Raw genomic sequence first — 14,096 nt, 5'->3', positions numbered from 1 at the left:
GCGTTTTGGAGGTGCAACCGGATTAATGACTGTTAGAAGCAGTGCTTATGCTAACGTGTCTGTCGAAAGTGGACGGATAGAGGTGGCACAACAACACACCGAAACACAGCAAATAATGCAAAGCAAATAAAGCAGATGTAGTATATTACACCAAATTAAGTGGTATGCGACCACTGAGACAAGGCATGCTCCTCTTCTATTTCCATATTGCGTATAAGATGGGAGGGGTGAATGAGATCACCGACGCCGAGCATCTCGAGATCGTCAGTGTCGAGAGCGCGCGCCGGCTGCGAAGTGCCATCGAGCAGAGCATCGACGTCGAATCTGCCCGTATTGAGGAGATTAAGTATGTCAGCTGCCGAGGAGGTGTTGTTAGTGGGAGGGGGAGGAGGCTGCTTTGGGTGTGAATGTGACAGGTTAGGGTGTGTACCTAAGTCCCTCAGATCATCCATATCATTCATATCATTCATCTCACTCATTTCCCTGAAATCATTCACCAATGCTCCAGTGCTTGAACTTTCTGGGAAGAAATTGAGTGAGTTGCTACTCCCAGCACTAGGATCCCACTGCATGTCCAGACCAGGGAAAAAGGGAGGGGGATTTGTGCCGTGGGTGTTCTCGTAATGCTCCTCTTTAGGTGGTTTCCAAGGACGTTTTTGATTCTGATTCTGATTCTGTTTCAGCTCCTGCTCCTGCTTCCGCTGCCGACTGGGTTCCTGTGCTTGGTATTGCTCGCGCACCTCACCTTTACCATCCCACCTAACCTCCCTGCCGTCACGTTTGAGAGGCACAGGACGGAGCCAAGCGTTACCGCTACTATTCGACGCAAGAGACTGCGACTGCTCCTGCTCTTGCTCCTGGTCGCATTCATGCACGGGAATGTGGCAAACTCTGCAAAACTCGACGAGAACATCAACACTGCGCGCGCCGCACCCATACCTAATAGCGAATTGACGGAGGAGTCCGACGGCGACGCGGAGCGCTTCGAGGGAGACGGCGATATGGGTGTTGGGAGAGCTTCTATTTTTGCTGCCACTTGCACTCCCACCTTCGCCGTCACTGCCGCTACCTGCGCTACTTGCACTGCGTCGCGACTGGAGCACAACGGCAACAAGGGTGCGCCCCGCTTGCGTGAGCTGGTGTATGACATGCACACCGTAGTGCGTCAGCAGGCCTCTGCGGGAGATATGGGAATGGGCGGCGATGATAGTGAGTGCCGCCTGCTGAGCGGCGTGAGCGTAATTATCGTAGTGGTGAGACTGCGACTGCGACTGCCCCTCCATCTTACCAGCACCTGCGGCACCCGCGGCACCCGCGGCACCGGCAGAGAAGCGGTGGCGGTAGACGAGCATGCGCGTGAGCTGTTCTAGACAGTGAATGCGTTCAGCCTGCGTGAGGCGGTAGGCGTCGTTACTGGCGATAGTAGCGTCGTTGTAGAGGAGGTCGCTGGGCAGTTGTCTCCGCCACTCCTCCAGCAGCCCCTCGGCCGCCGCGAGCGCACCATTTTGTCCTACTGACGCTGCTTTCGTGAGAAAGGGGCTGCTAGAGAAGACGGGTGGCGTATTTACCCCGTCGAGCACTCGCTCTAGTACGACATGCAGCCGTATCATGTGTATGAATGGTCTGATTCGCGAGGTGGACGTGGACGTGGACGTAGAAGTGGACTGACCTCCACTCAAGACAGATGCTAGGTGCTCGTCGTCGACATCGAGTGGTTCATCGAGATCGCAGTCACGGAGACGGATCATAGGTGGCCTACCAAAGGCAGCAGCAGCTTGCTTATCCCAGCAAAAGACGCTCCAGAACGTGCGCTTACGAACCTCCATCCAGACGCCCATATCGGTACCGAGGTCGTAATGTTCGAGCGAGCGATGAAGCCCAGAATCGATAGATAGCGTGATAGACTTAGCGAGTGTGGCGAACGCCCTCCCGAGCTTACCTGACCCAATGAGATAAATAGCTATGAGGAAGGTGGACTGTATGTAGTACACATTCCCGCTGCCAGTTCCCCCATGCGCGTTCTGGATCTCGCGGAGCCGCTCATAAAGAACTAGGTACGACCGCCCACTCGACGCCGGGTCAGCAGCGTCGGAACGGACGCGCACATCGTCGATGTGCCGCGATGCTATCGTGCAGATCGCCACTACTAGCGACGCGAAGCCCGGCTCACCCCATGCTGAGGGAGTGGCGTAATCCTAAGCAACCGCGTCAGAATCAATGAAAAACTTCTCGAGACTAACCTGACACACCTGGAGGAATGTGGGGATATGCAGAAAGGGCCAGAGAAGATGGGTGGTGGCCATGTACGTGCGTATAAGGGTGTTTATGAGATCTATGGGGATGTGCGAGGAGACTTGCGTCCAGACAAGGACAGGTTCGATGCCAGTATGCTTTGGCTTGCGGCCGGGTAAGCAGTCTTGTAGGTGGTGTGGTTGGTGGTGGTGATGCTCCTGATTGCGCTGATCCCGCTGATCCTGCTGATCCCGCTGACGCTGCTCAATCTCCCCCTCGCTTGAGTCGCTGCCACGCTCACGACTGTTTAGCATGTCAATCAGGGGCAATCCAGACGTCGGGCCAGCCCAAGCTGGATTCCCCTGGTGATCGAGATACAGATAGCTGGGAGACAGAGAGAGAGCGGCGAGCTGATCAGCGAGACTATCGTGTTTATCGTGTTTATCGTGTGTGTCGTGCGTGATAGTGTCTGTGTCTGCATCACTCAGCGCCGTATCCAGTTTGGACAGCGCAGCCTGGGCGATAGACGGCGGTATCGCACCGAGCACCCTCTCGAGCGCACCCATACGCGCCTCCAGCTCAGCGACGTTCTTCTCATTCTGATTCTTGCGCGGTTTGGGCGCTGGTGCTTCCTCGACAAACGTACACGCCGTGTGCGCTAACTGACAGGCCTGGCAGGGATGTCCTTCATCGCACTTCACTTTGCGCTTCCGGCAGCGATCACATGCGCGTGACAACCGTAGTCGTTTTATCGTTGGTGGCGCACCGTCAGCGGTATCTGACGTCGATGATGGCATGATGTTATCAAGATGTATGTGTGAATTGTACATGGATATGCATGACTTATGACTTAATAAATATAATGTTTGTACTGCTGGCAAGTATAGGTGAGCGGGAAATTAAGAAATGAAAATTTTTGCGAGATGGCTGGTGTCTATGTGGAGATTTTGGCGGGAGTAGCACCAGTATCGGCACCAGTATTCCCACTCGCACTTTTACTCTTACTAAGAGCCTTCTTTCGAGCATTCCTTTTGCGTTTGATCGCAGCTTCTCTTTTTTCCTTGTCTACCTTGTCTTTATCTTTATCCGCCTTGCTGTCCTTCTCCGTGGCATCCTTAGTAACCTTAGCATCCCTGCTCCCCTCGCTCTCCTTGCTCTCTTGACCATCCGCAGGCTGCTTCCCGCCGCTCTTTTTCCGTCTGCTCACCATCTTCCTCAGCGGGCGTCTGAAGCTACCAGGCCCAGGCTCGCCTTGGAATGCCGTCGTGCGTTTCTCGCATAGTTCCGAATAGCTCTTGCCACAGCTAACGAGCTCATAAGCCCGCGCAAACTCCTCTATGATATGGCTGCTCGTTCCTGAGCGGACATTGGTGGAAGTGTTTCGAGTAACGATAAATGGATCCTGGGTGACAAGGAGTTGTTCACGCCACTGCAAGGGCTGACTTGGTTGGATATTGTTGGTGTTCTTGTCTTTATTCGCACCACTCTCGCTCTCACCTCCACCTCCACTCACACTCCCACTATATGGATCCACAAAAAGATCGTCGCGTGGTAAAAACCCACCATGCTTTATCGATATAATGCTCGTCTCGTAGTTGAATGGCCCACTCACCCGCCAGTAATCGTTGTCGATTTTGTTGGAACGCGTCGAGTAGTAGTAGAAGAAACCGCTGAGAGCGGTGGAGAGGGAGAGCGGGGAAGGGACAAAGTTGCGCAGGGGTGCTTCAACGAAAGTAGTGTCGAATGAGACGCGAACGTTGCTCGTAGGTGGTGAGACAGACTGAGAATTTGTATTTGTATTTGAATTGTCAGATCTTGAGCGCTCCTTCTTGAGATCCTTTGGACGCTTGGTGGGGGGACGCACCCAGAGACGCTGCTCTTGCAGGCCTGCTGCACGGATCTGGTCAGGGTCTTGGAGGTTGGGTAGGTGGCCCACGACCTGGAGGAATGAGATGACCATAAGGATAAGCGTGTAGGATGAGAGGGTTGTAGGGCCATATTGACCAGCGCTGTCGTTCAAACCACGCAATTTAGCCCAATTCTTCACAGCGAGCACGACTGGCCTGGCTATCGGACTGAGATCGAGGTAGGCTTTGATAAGGAGGGAGTTGCGTATGCCAAAGAGGTTGTTAGCGTTCAAGTCGCACTGGAGATTGGATTTTGAGTCAGAGAATTTGACAATAGGCACGGCGGCGAAGATTGGCTGGACTTGATTGAAATTGTGGTTGAGGAGGGTTTTAGCGACGTTGTTGGGGTTGTACGCGGATGGGAGTGTATCCATGTCAACAGAAGGATCAAAGCCGTTTGGGCGGTGTCTATCGGTCATGACGAGATCGAGATCGGAAGAGGCGGAATCAACTTGGTAGCAAGTGGAGCCGAAACATTGAACGGCATAATTGGACCCGTATTTGTTGGAAATTGTGGATGAAACTCTGGTGATTAGATCGTTACGCTTGTTTATAACAGCAGCGGAGGGGAGAGTTGACTTGTACAGATCCATAATTTCATCTTCCATTGAGTTCCCAGAGCCCCGGACACAGCGCCAGTCTAAAGATTTATCGGCTTTTGACGCTGATAATTTCCTCATATCTCCACAATCCTCACTGTAATGGTCAAAGCCAGCAAAGGTGAGTGTAATCACGGGAAACATAAATTATTCAAAATTTAAATTAAATCCAGGAATTCTTATTAGTTGGTGTGCTCGCACTGTTTTCATAGGCTCCTTCTCACCACCCACAGCGATCCCGCCGTGAAGCAGATTATCCTCAATCTCAACGACAGGAAGAGATTCATTATCCAGGATTTAGATCTCCAGCACATCCTCGTCAGCCCTGACAGCGTACAGACTATTAAATTTGAAGTTGAGAAGGAGCTTGAGCGCAATACCTTCCAGATATTAGATTGACATCTCTTATCATCTCCTGCAATCTCTTTTTATCACTGAATATCCTTCTTGTTCCCGTACCTCCATGAACTCATCTCCCGGCTTACTCTCGCGCGGCACAAAGATCAAAGTTGGGGTGCACACGCTGTTTATCGACAGATATCTCAGCGCCGGTGAGCATATACGTTATATTTCATCTCCATCTCGCTCACGTAGCACATCTTTCATCTCCCATCTCAGGCGGATATGCCCACGTCTACATCTGCACCTCCCAGCTGCCCATCTACAACGCCTACAGCCACGTGCTCAAGCGTGTAGCCGTAGCCTCACTCGCCTCTCTCCAAGAAGTCGGCAACGAAGTGGAGATGATGAAGCTGGTGCGCAACTCGCCTCACATTGTCAACCTCATCGACGCCGCTGCGTATAAACTTCCGCAGGGCGGTCACGAGGTGTTTATACTGATGGAGCTGTGCCCCGGTGGTGGTTTGATTGACGTTATGAACCAGCACCTAAAAACGCGCTTATCCGAGCAGCAGATACTCGATGTCTTTGTGGGCGTGAGTGATGCACTCGCACACATGCACTCTCTCAGAATCCTCCACCGCGACCTTAAAATAGAAAACATTCTCAAATCCTCAGGGAGCGTGTACAAGCTGTGCGATTTTGGCAGCGCAACTCTGCTCCCAGTGCATCCACAACAGCTGTCATCCGTCGACGATATAAAACGGCTAGAAGAGGAAATAAACCGAGTTACAACGCTGCAATACAGATCACCAGAAATGATAAACCTTCCCCAATCACGGTACATTGACGAGAAGAGCGATATCTGGGCACTTGGCGTGCTGCTGTACAAGCTATGCTATTATACCACTCCATTCGAGAATGGGCAAGGGGGCGTGGATAGTCTGGCTATTCTGCACGCACAATACACTATACCCACTTCACCACTCTACTCCTCCACGCTCAACACACTTATCAGCTCAATGTTGAGGCAGGTCCCACGCGAGAGACCAGCTGCTGTGGATATACTCAGACGCGTCCACCAGATGCGCGGAACGCTACATTTATTCCATCCTCCACAACCCAAGCAACCCAAACAACCCTCACCTATTCCTGTGAAAGGTAAAAGCCGCCCGCTTCCAACTCCCCCACAGCAGCCCGCCATTTACAAGCAAAACCTGCTTTCCCCCTCCGATACGCCGCCACTGCGTAGAGGACGTGTGAAGTCAGGTGAGAGTGGTGATCACCGCACAGGCGGAGCTGTTAGAGGTGTTCAAGCAAGCCATTCAGACACCCCCTCCCAACCACTCCAGCCACTTAAGACAATACAAACGACATCAACGACGTCTGCAAAGACCCCCACTCCCACTCCACACACATCCAAATCCCTCCCTAACAAGTTGAACCAAGGCAATCAAAGACAATCACCAGCATCCACGCGCAATCCACCCACCATGCCGGCTAATACCGCTGTTGATACCCCTACAGCTACAAGTACAACTAGCTCTACTCCGACTATCACTCCCACTAACGATGTCAATATCAATGACGACCCTGAATCGCGTTTCCCAGATCTGGAAGCGTTTGGCGATCAATTTGATACTCTATCACGCACAACTGTGCGCGTAGATGGCGTGAAAGATGCACAAAGCCCATACACCCCAGACAGTCCAGATAGTCCAGACGAGCTAGTGATCGAGGAGATACTCCCACGTCATCTACGCGTCCCTCGCCAACTGTCATCTTCTAGCCCTGGCAGTGGGAAGAGTGTGCAGATGGAGGATTTGATGGATGTCACCGGGGCTGGTAGTGGTAGTGGAAGGGAGAAGTGGAAAGTGGAAAGTGACCAACACGACATCTACGAGCACAAAAACGGCGCACTCCCCCCTCACCTGTCGAATAAGGTTGAAGTGCGCTCACCTTCGCCGCTCATACCGTCAGAACACATGCAAGATTTGCAGAGCGTGCAAAACTTGAATGTGCCAGATGCGCGTGGTAAAGATGAAGAGGAAATTGGTGGAAGAATTGACAGCAATTCAAATACATTGTCTGATACTCACCCTCGCCCACACTCACACTCACATTCCCTGTCATCCTCCGACGACGATGCGGAAGATATTGAGTATCCGCTGAGTAGGAACTATGCCATATCATCCACGACCAACGAGAAAAATTTGGAGGAAGAGGAGCAAGAGAAGCAGGTGGTGAAAGAGAAAGAAGAGAAGCAAAAAAGTGAAGAAGAGAAAAAGCCACAGGAGTTGCGCCAGGAGGTCGACAACACCGTGCAAGCGCCGTCTACAGAGCTTGGTCAGACACCGTCTAATCCGCCTTCTTCTCAACGTCCACCTTCCCCTCTTGTAAGCGGAGTTGGTGAGCAGCACGAGCTCGATAAATTCAGCACTTCGGCAACACCACACACAACACACAAAACAAGCACACTACCACACTCATCACCACCACCTTCTAAGAAAAAGAGTAACCTCCAGATATTGATTGAGAAGGACGCCGAACGCACCAAAGCGCAGTCGGAGCGCGACGTGCACGATGTGCTCGATAAAGGATACGACAAGAATGCATACCCGCTGATATCGCCAGTGAAAGAAGAGGGTGTACGGAGTACGGAAAGTGCACAGGCTGTGCAAAGTGCGCAAAAAGCGCTACTTGACAGCGATCCATCGGTGCATTCGGTCCAACCAGAGAACACATGGCAGAGAGATAGAGAAAGAAAGGGAGAAAGAGATAGCGATAGAGATAGAGGTCAAAAGGCAGTACACACCGGAATGCTTGTCGATATATACCCAGATCCTGATTCTGGTGGCACTGGTACACAGACAAACACGCAAACCTCAACAGTGACAGCCGATACATGTACGTCTGTGCAAATTAGAAGATGGCAACTGACATATTACAGCTCCAGCAACTTCACAGCTGATAGACGTAGATGTAGACTACCCATCAAAGTCTCAGTCTCAGCAGTCTCAGCAGTCTCGCGTGTCATCCCAAGCAGACGCAAAGCCGTCCGTCAAACCCAAACCTAAACTCACAAGTACCAAATCATCAGAAAGTAGTAGTAGGAAGGAGAATGACAATGAAGAGCAGACACATTCACTATCGCAAAACTCAAATACCACCGCCAACACCACGCAAAATTCAGGACGCAGACACATATTGCATTCACGCCCACGCACACACGCCCGTGCTGCATCTATGGTAGATCGTTATGAGACCATGACAATGGACGTACAGGAGATGGAAGTTAAGGGGGATAAAGCTCCACTGTCGCATGTCAAACCTAAACCCAAACCAGAGTCTATGGCGGGACAAAAAACGTCCAAAGCACCTGCGACATTGACAACACCTGCGACACCGATCATACCTAAGAGTCCAGAAAAACAGCACATTTCACCGAAACGAATCCCAAACAAACACTCAAACGCACGACCTGTGTCAATGTATGCTGATGCAAGCCCCAGTCAGAAAAGCTCTGATGAGAAGGACGAGGGAAGATTTCCAGGCGTCGCAGCGAGGATAGAGCAGTGGAATAAAGTGTAGTTATCACGAGTGTAGAAGTAGATGTAGATGTAGAGACAAAACAAATAAAATTTAACGTATTATGACATTATTCGTGCGATTCAAAATTGAGCCTTCTCAACAAGTGACGTGAGAGTGAGGCGCGGAAAAGGCTTGGACGATGGACACAGCTAACAGTACACAAAACAGCACACACAGATATGCCAGACAAAGCCAAGGCGGACAACAAGAAGAAGCAGCAAAAGACGGAGAAGTCCAAGACGCCAAAGGTGGACAACGTGAGTAAGGATTGAGTGCGGTGGAAATAGGCTAACGGGATGAGCAGACTTTTGGTATGAAGAACAAGAAGTGAGTTTTTCTGCGTGTTTATTGGCCATCGACTCACAGGAATAGGGGTGGAAAGGGACAGAGAGAAGTTACACGTATCTCACAAGAACAGTCGCAGTCTGGCAAGAGCAAGGTTGCTAGTGACAAAGAGCGCCAGCAAAATATAGAAACGCAGCAGAAGCGTCTGGCGGAGAAGAAAGCGGCGGAAGAAGCCAAACTACTGGCAGGTGCGCAACCACCGCAGAGAGTGAGAGAATAGGCACATACACAGAAACTCACTCACACTCACTCACAGATACCGTTCGGCGTTGATCCTAAGACAATCGTTTGCCAGTACTTCAAAGCAGGTTACTGCGAGAAAGGAAAGAAATGCAAGTTCGCGCACTCTGATGGAAAGCCAAAGGTTGAGAAGAAGGACATCTACTCGGATGCACGTGACGACGAGAGTACACCACAGGACACTATGGATAAGTGGGACGACGAGAAGCTCAGGCAGGTTGTTCTCTCCAAACACGGTAATCCTAAGAGTACAACTGAGATCGTGTGCAAATTTTTCATCCAGGCCATTGAGGATAACAAGTACGGTTGGTTTTGGACTTGTCCAAATGAAGACCCAGACACAAAGAAGGAATGTCACTACAGACACGCACTTCCACAGGGCTTCGTTCTCAAGAGTCAGCTTAAGCGCGAGAAGGAGGAGAATGCAAACAAGACTAAGGAAATTACGATAGAGGCCTTCCTTGAGACAGAGAGACACAAGCTCGGCACGAATCTTACCCCAGTCACTAAAGAGAACTTCGACAAGTGGAAGAGAGACCGTGTTAACAAGAAGGAGGCTGAGACTGAGGCTGTGAAGAAAGTCAAAGAAGCGTCCCACTCGGCTGGTCGCCAGGTTGGTATGTCTGGACGTGATCTCTTCACCTACAACGCAGACTGGTTTGAAGACGAGAGCGACGAGGAGGAGGACGAATGGGATCTTACCGCTTACAGGAAACAGAAACAAGAGGAGGATGAGGCTGATCAGCAGGCTATGCTGGAGAAGTGGAACAAGGCATTTGCTGCAACAGCTTAGAGTCCGTGTAGCATAAGAAATCGATATAAATCATAAACAGATACTAACATTAACATTCTAACAAAGGGTATAGCGTAGGACGGCCATGTGCGCATTGGTATGGGTTTTTAGTTTGTGAGAGCGCGCTGATAAGTGCTTGGGACTGTGTATTGGACAGCACATCGCCAAACTTGAAAGCGTTTCGACATGCCTTTGAATTAATCAGGTTGAGCAAGGTGGGAGGTGTGTGAGAAGTGTGTTGGTTGTGTGCATCAACACACTCTCTGAGTATATCTCTGAGGAGTGAATGGTCTTTGAGTAGTCTGTCGTGTATAACGTTGGGCAGCGTGTTGATGCATACCTCTTGTTCGTCATGGGGACGCAGCAATAGCCCCCACATCTCAACTATTGCAGTGTTGGAGAGGAGGGTGTAAACTTCTATCGCTGTCAGTCGCACCCGAATACTAGGCGAAACGAGCAATACGTTCTCTCGACTGAGTAATTGGTTCATATACCTCTCTAGCTTCACACGCTCATCGGCAGCATGCTGATCGAAGATGAGCAGCGTATTGGTCGATAGTGCAACTATAAACTTGCTATCGACTTGCCCTATTACCTGGGTTTTCTCGAGGTCTTTACGGGTAATTTTGCGCGTGTGCGTCGCAGTCTCGCCAGGAGCAGGTGAAGGTGTAGGTTGCATAGAAGTTGTGCGTGTGAGGGAACGTCTAGTCGATAGCGTCCTGCTTCGTTCATAGACTGGATTCTGCCATTTCTAGCGGGAGTTAGTAGAGTGCTTGTATGGAAGCATTACACTCACGCCTAATATCCCCTCTAGCCATTTCGATTGCTGATTGCTGCTGACTGAGTTACGTTTGATCGTCTTGCGTGTGCTCTTTCTCGCTGCATTTGAGAGGGAATGCAGATGCCTGCTACTGTCGTTATAGCCATACTTAGTAATAAAATCTTGGATAATTTGGTTCAGGATTGATATGATGTGTTTGTCGTTATCGATATGCAGTGTGTTATTGAAACAGTCTAATTTTGAGAGCGGGAGATGTATCTTGATGACGAAGATGGCGTGCTTGTTCTTTTCTGTGATTGCTTTATTGAGTGCGTTATTGAGTGAGATGCTTATGCTATGTTGTCTATCCAAATGATGATGATTGATGTACAAATGCTGATATGCTGAAGTAAAATGACGATCGAGGGCTATAAATCCTTCTATGCTGAGTTGATGAGAGTGATGAGATAGTTCATGTACTTGATGGATGTTGGTACTATGTACCTGATTGAATGCAGATAGAGTATCGAATGAAGGTGGTAAAGTAAGTTTACTGCTATCAGAATGAAGCTTAATATCTAACGAGTGACTATATATGCTTATATGTTGTAAAATCTCAACTATTCTATTAAACTCGTAGCTAAAATTGATTAACTTCCTTCTAAGGGGGAAAGAGTAGAAAATCTGTGAAACAAGTACATTGTTTGAATCACTGAGCTCTACAGAGGACAACTGTCTGATTAGATCCAATAAATTCTCATCAATAGATTGATTTCCCGCGTAAATCAATCTAAAAGAGTAATTTGATATATCCAAATAGAGTGATAATGATCTACACCCATTCAAAACACTATCCAAGACTAAAAATTCAACAAAATTAAAGTAATTTCCTAGTAAATATAGAGATCTGTTGAGCGTATTCATTGTTGAATTGAACCATGATTGAGTATGTGAGTCTGGGCGGCTGTATCGAATAACACATATAAATATTCCACTCCTAGCTCCTTCTAGTCTCAAGGCAAGGAAAAGTCAGGCTATCAAAATGGTTCATAATGACTCAACCGAAAATCAAGTCCAAGCTGATCAAGGACGTCACACAGCTCGTACTCAGTAGAAGGACTAAAATGTGCAATTTCTTGGAATACAAAGATTCAAAGATCGTTTACAGGAGATACGCCAGTTTATTCTTTATCTGCGGGGTCAGCCATAATGATAACGAGTTGATTGCACTTGAAGTTATCCACAGATACGTTGAAATATTAGACAGATACTTTGGTAACGTTTGCGAGTTGGATTTGATTTTCAACTTCCAAAAGGCCTTCTCGATACTTGATGAGCTGATTATAGCTGGAGAGCTGCAAGAATCTTCCAAGAAAAATGTGCTTAGGAATGTCAGTGGGCGTCTCTATCGTGTACTCCTTTCTCATCTCTTTTAGGTCTCTCAAGCTGACGCCATACAAGATACTGAAGAATCTCAAGAAAGCATCACCTCTATAAAATCTAGATAGATTGTCTTAACTTTATATCCAATATCTTTATTTTATTTTGTTTCCCACTCCTTATTCCTTCGTTACTTCCATCATCAATGTCCGCACCGAGGCCGACAACGCGGCAGAGGTCTTCTTCCTCAATTTCAATCTCAAATGCCATACAAGATATCAGGTGCGCGTATTTAACGCGTCTAGCAGCCATTCTCACATCTCCCAGCGATATTCCCCAGCCTGGCCAAATACATACTAACCCTGCCAGCAAACGCAAAAGAAAGTCACAGGACCGCCTACCACCCTCTAGAGGGTTTCTCATAGACCTATTCACTATGCAGTGGATGATCCACCCTTGTTAGCAAAAGTTTCTTCTACTCTAGCACACACTCACAAGCTCCAGTAACATCTCTCAAGATGATCGTAATTACTCTGGTGGCTTGGCTTAACTGGCGCGTGTTTACTCCCGACGCTCCTAACCCGCTCTCACCGCTACTCTTCCTCTCTAACCCCGTACCAAGGCACGCCGATGACCCTCTCAGCACCACTCGCTATGCAAAATCATACTACGATATTTTGTTCGTTCTCTTCTACGTCATCGTCTTTTCCTTCCTCCGGCAATTCATTACCCTCTACATCCTCCATCCATTTGCCGTCAAAATAGGCACAAAGCCTGCTAAAATTCCGCGGTTTTTGGAACAAGCTTATACGTTTCTCTACTTCTTATCCGCTGGCAGCATAGGCGTATGGGTCATGTATCAGGAGCCTACGTGGTGGTATCGTACCGAGCACTTCTGGCTCGAATACCCGCACTGGGACATGAAGTACCACATTAAGCTGTATTACCTCCTTCAAACCAGCTACTGGCTCCAACAGATGTTGGTTTTGATTTTGCGTCTCGAGAAACCGCGCAAGGATTTCAACGAGTTGGTGATGCATGTGCGTGCAGCTTTGCGATTATGGCAATGCTGAACTCCAACACAGCACATTGTCACCCTCTGGCTCATTCTCTGGTCCTACCTTATCAACCTCTCCATGATTGGAAATGCCATCTTCGTGACAATGGATGTCTCAGACATCTTCCTCGCGCTCGCCAAGTGCTACAACTACGTCAAACCTGGCCACTGGCTCGGTAACGTTATCTTTGGCTTTTTCATTATAGTGTGGACGTGAGTAGAAATGGTTAGTGAGAGTCACATCTAATCTCCTCACACAGGTACATGCGTCACTGGCTCAACTTGCGCATTCTCTACTCAGTTTACACACAATTTACCCTTATTCCACTGGAGAACAGGCGGTGGTGGACCCCCGACGGTGTGTGGATGGTCGGGTGGATGCAGTGGCAGATCTTCCTCCCTATTCTCGCCCTTCAGCTGCTCAACCTCTTCTGGTACTTCCTTATTTGGAGAATCTTGATTCGCGCTTTGGTGTACAACCACCTCGCCGACGAGAGATCGGATGATGAGGAAGATGAAGGTGATGAGGTGAAGAAGGAGTGAAATAGAATGCTCGCGATGTTAATAGAACACCTAATACATTATATACTTTAAATAAACTCATCTTCGGCCCTCAACGGTGCAACTTCCTCTTATCAACTGTGATGGGTAGTTATATATATTTTATCTAGAACCTTTAGCAGAAATCACTGAGCGTAGTTTTGACTGGAATTAAGGCTCGTTGAAACTCACTTGCCGTGGGTTTTACAATCTCATCTCATTGAATGACGATTTCCACTTCAACGGTTCACGAGCCAATTCGCAGAATATAATCTCTAACATTACAAGCTAGTATATTATAAAGATGCTGAAG

At 48.8% G+C, this 14,096-nt stretch overlaps 8 protein-coding genes across 8 annotated transcripts; 5 read left to right on the top strand and 3 right to left on the bottom strand.

Moving 5' to 3' along the window:
* Nucleotides 1–155: 155 nt before the first annotated feature.
* On the bottom strand, nucleotides 156–3,029 carry J056_003245 (uncharacterized protein; the record flags this gene model as incomplete). The annotated part of the gene is made up of 2 exons (XM_009272222.1): nucleotides 156–2,195; nucleotides 2,250–3,029. The coding sequence occupies 2 exons, from the start codon at nucleotides 3,027–3,029 to the stop codon at nucleotides 156–158; spliced, it is 2,820 nt and encodes a 939-aa protein (XP_009270497.1).
* Nucleotides 3,030–3,166: 137 nt separating this feature from the next.
* On the bottom strand, nucleotides 3,167–4,747 carry J056_003244 (Poly(A) RNA polymerase GLD2-A; the record flags this gene model as incomplete). The annotated part of the gene is made up of 1 exon (XM_009272221.1): nucleotides 3,167–4,747. One exon carries the CDS (start codon nucleotides 4,745–4,747, stop codon nucleotides 3,167–3,169), a length of 1,581 nt encoding a protein of 526 aa, XP_009270496.1.
* Nucleotides 4,748–4,840: 93 nt separating this feature from the next.
* J056_003243 (RNA polymerase II transcription factor B subunit 5) lies at nucleotides 4,841–5,137 on the top strand (the record flags this gene model as incomplete). The annotated part of the gene is made up of 3 exons (XM_009272220.1): nucleotides 4,841–4,859; nucleotides 4,912–4,927; nucleotides 4,972–5,137. 3 exons carry the CDS (start codon nucleotides 4,841–4,843, stop codon nucleotides 5,135–5,137), a joined length of 201 nt encoding a protein of 66 aa, XP_009270495.1.
* A 64-nt stretch (nucleotides 5,138–5,201) lies between these two features.
* Nucleotides 5,202–8,668, top strand: J056_003242 (Serine/threonine-protein kinase ppk30; the record flags this gene model as incomplete). The annotated part of the gene is made up of 3 exons (XM_009272219.1): nucleotides 5,202–5,289; nucleotides 5,357–7,984; nucleotides 8,028–8,668. The coding sequence occupies 3 exons, from the start codon at nucleotides 5,202–5,204 to the stop codon at nucleotides 8,666–8,668; spliced, it is 3,357 nt and encodes a 1,118-aa protein (XP_009270494.1).
* Nucleotides 8,669–8,847: 179 nt separating this feature from the next.
* Nucleotides 8,848–10,046, top strand: J056_003241 (Translation machinery-associated protein 46; the record flags this gene model as incomplete). The annotated part of the gene is made up of 4 exons (XM_009272218.1): nucleotides 8,848–8,925; nucleotides 8,973–8,995; nucleotides 9,041–9,221; nucleotides 9,270–10,046. 4 exons carry the CDS (start codon nucleotides 8,848–8,850, stop codon nucleotides 10,044–10,046), a joined length of 1,059 nt encoding a protein of 352 aa, XP_009270493.1.
* Nucleotides 10,047–10,095: 49 nt separating this feature from the next.
* On the bottom strand, nucleotides 10,096–10,864 carry J056_003240 (DNA mismatch repair protein MLH3; the record flags this gene model as incomplete). The annotated part of the gene is made up of 2 exons (XM_009272217.1): nucleotides 10,096–10,781; nucleotides 10,843–10,864. 2 exons carry the CDS (start codon nucleotides 10,862–10,864, stop codon nucleotides 10,096–10,098), a joined length of 708 nt encoding a protein of 235 aa, XP_009270492.1.
* A 994-nt stretch (nucleotides 10,865–11,858) lies between these two features.
* On the top strand, nucleotides 11,859–12,314 carry J056_003239 (AP-1 complex subunit sigma-1; the record flags this gene model as incomplete). Its single annotated transcript, XM_009272216.1, has 2 exons — nucleotides 11,859–12,197; nucleotides 12,243–12,314. 2 exons carry the CDS (start codon nucleotides 11,859–11,861, stop codon nucleotides 12,312–12,314), a joined length of 411 nt encoding a protein of 136 aa, XP_009270491.1.
* Nucleotides 12,315–12,391: 77 nt separating this feature from the next.
* Nucleotides 12,392–13,786, top strand: J056_003238 (Sphingosine N-acyltransferase lac1; the record flags this gene model as incomplete). The annotated part of the gene is made up of 5 exons (XM_009272215.1): nucleotides 12,392–12,468; nucleotides 12,514–12,644; nucleotides 12,691–13,226; nucleotides 13,272–13,456; nucleotides 13,504–13,786. 5 exons carry the CDS (start codon nucleotides 12,392–12,394, stop codon nucleotides 13,784–13,786), a joined length of 1,212 nt encoding a protein of 403 aa, XP_009270490.1.
* Nucleotides 13,787–14,096: the final 310 nt, after the last annotated feature.

Source organism: Wallemia ichthyophaga (assembly GCF_000400465.1).
Source record: "Wallemia ichthyophaga EXF-994 unplaced genomic scaffold scaffold35, whole genome shotgun sequence".
NCBI lineage: Eukaryota > Fungi > Basidiomycota > Wallemiomycetes > Wallemiales > Wallemiaceae > Wallemia > Wallemia ichthyophaga.
This window is presented reverse-complemented; position numbering and strand designations above follow the sequence as displayed.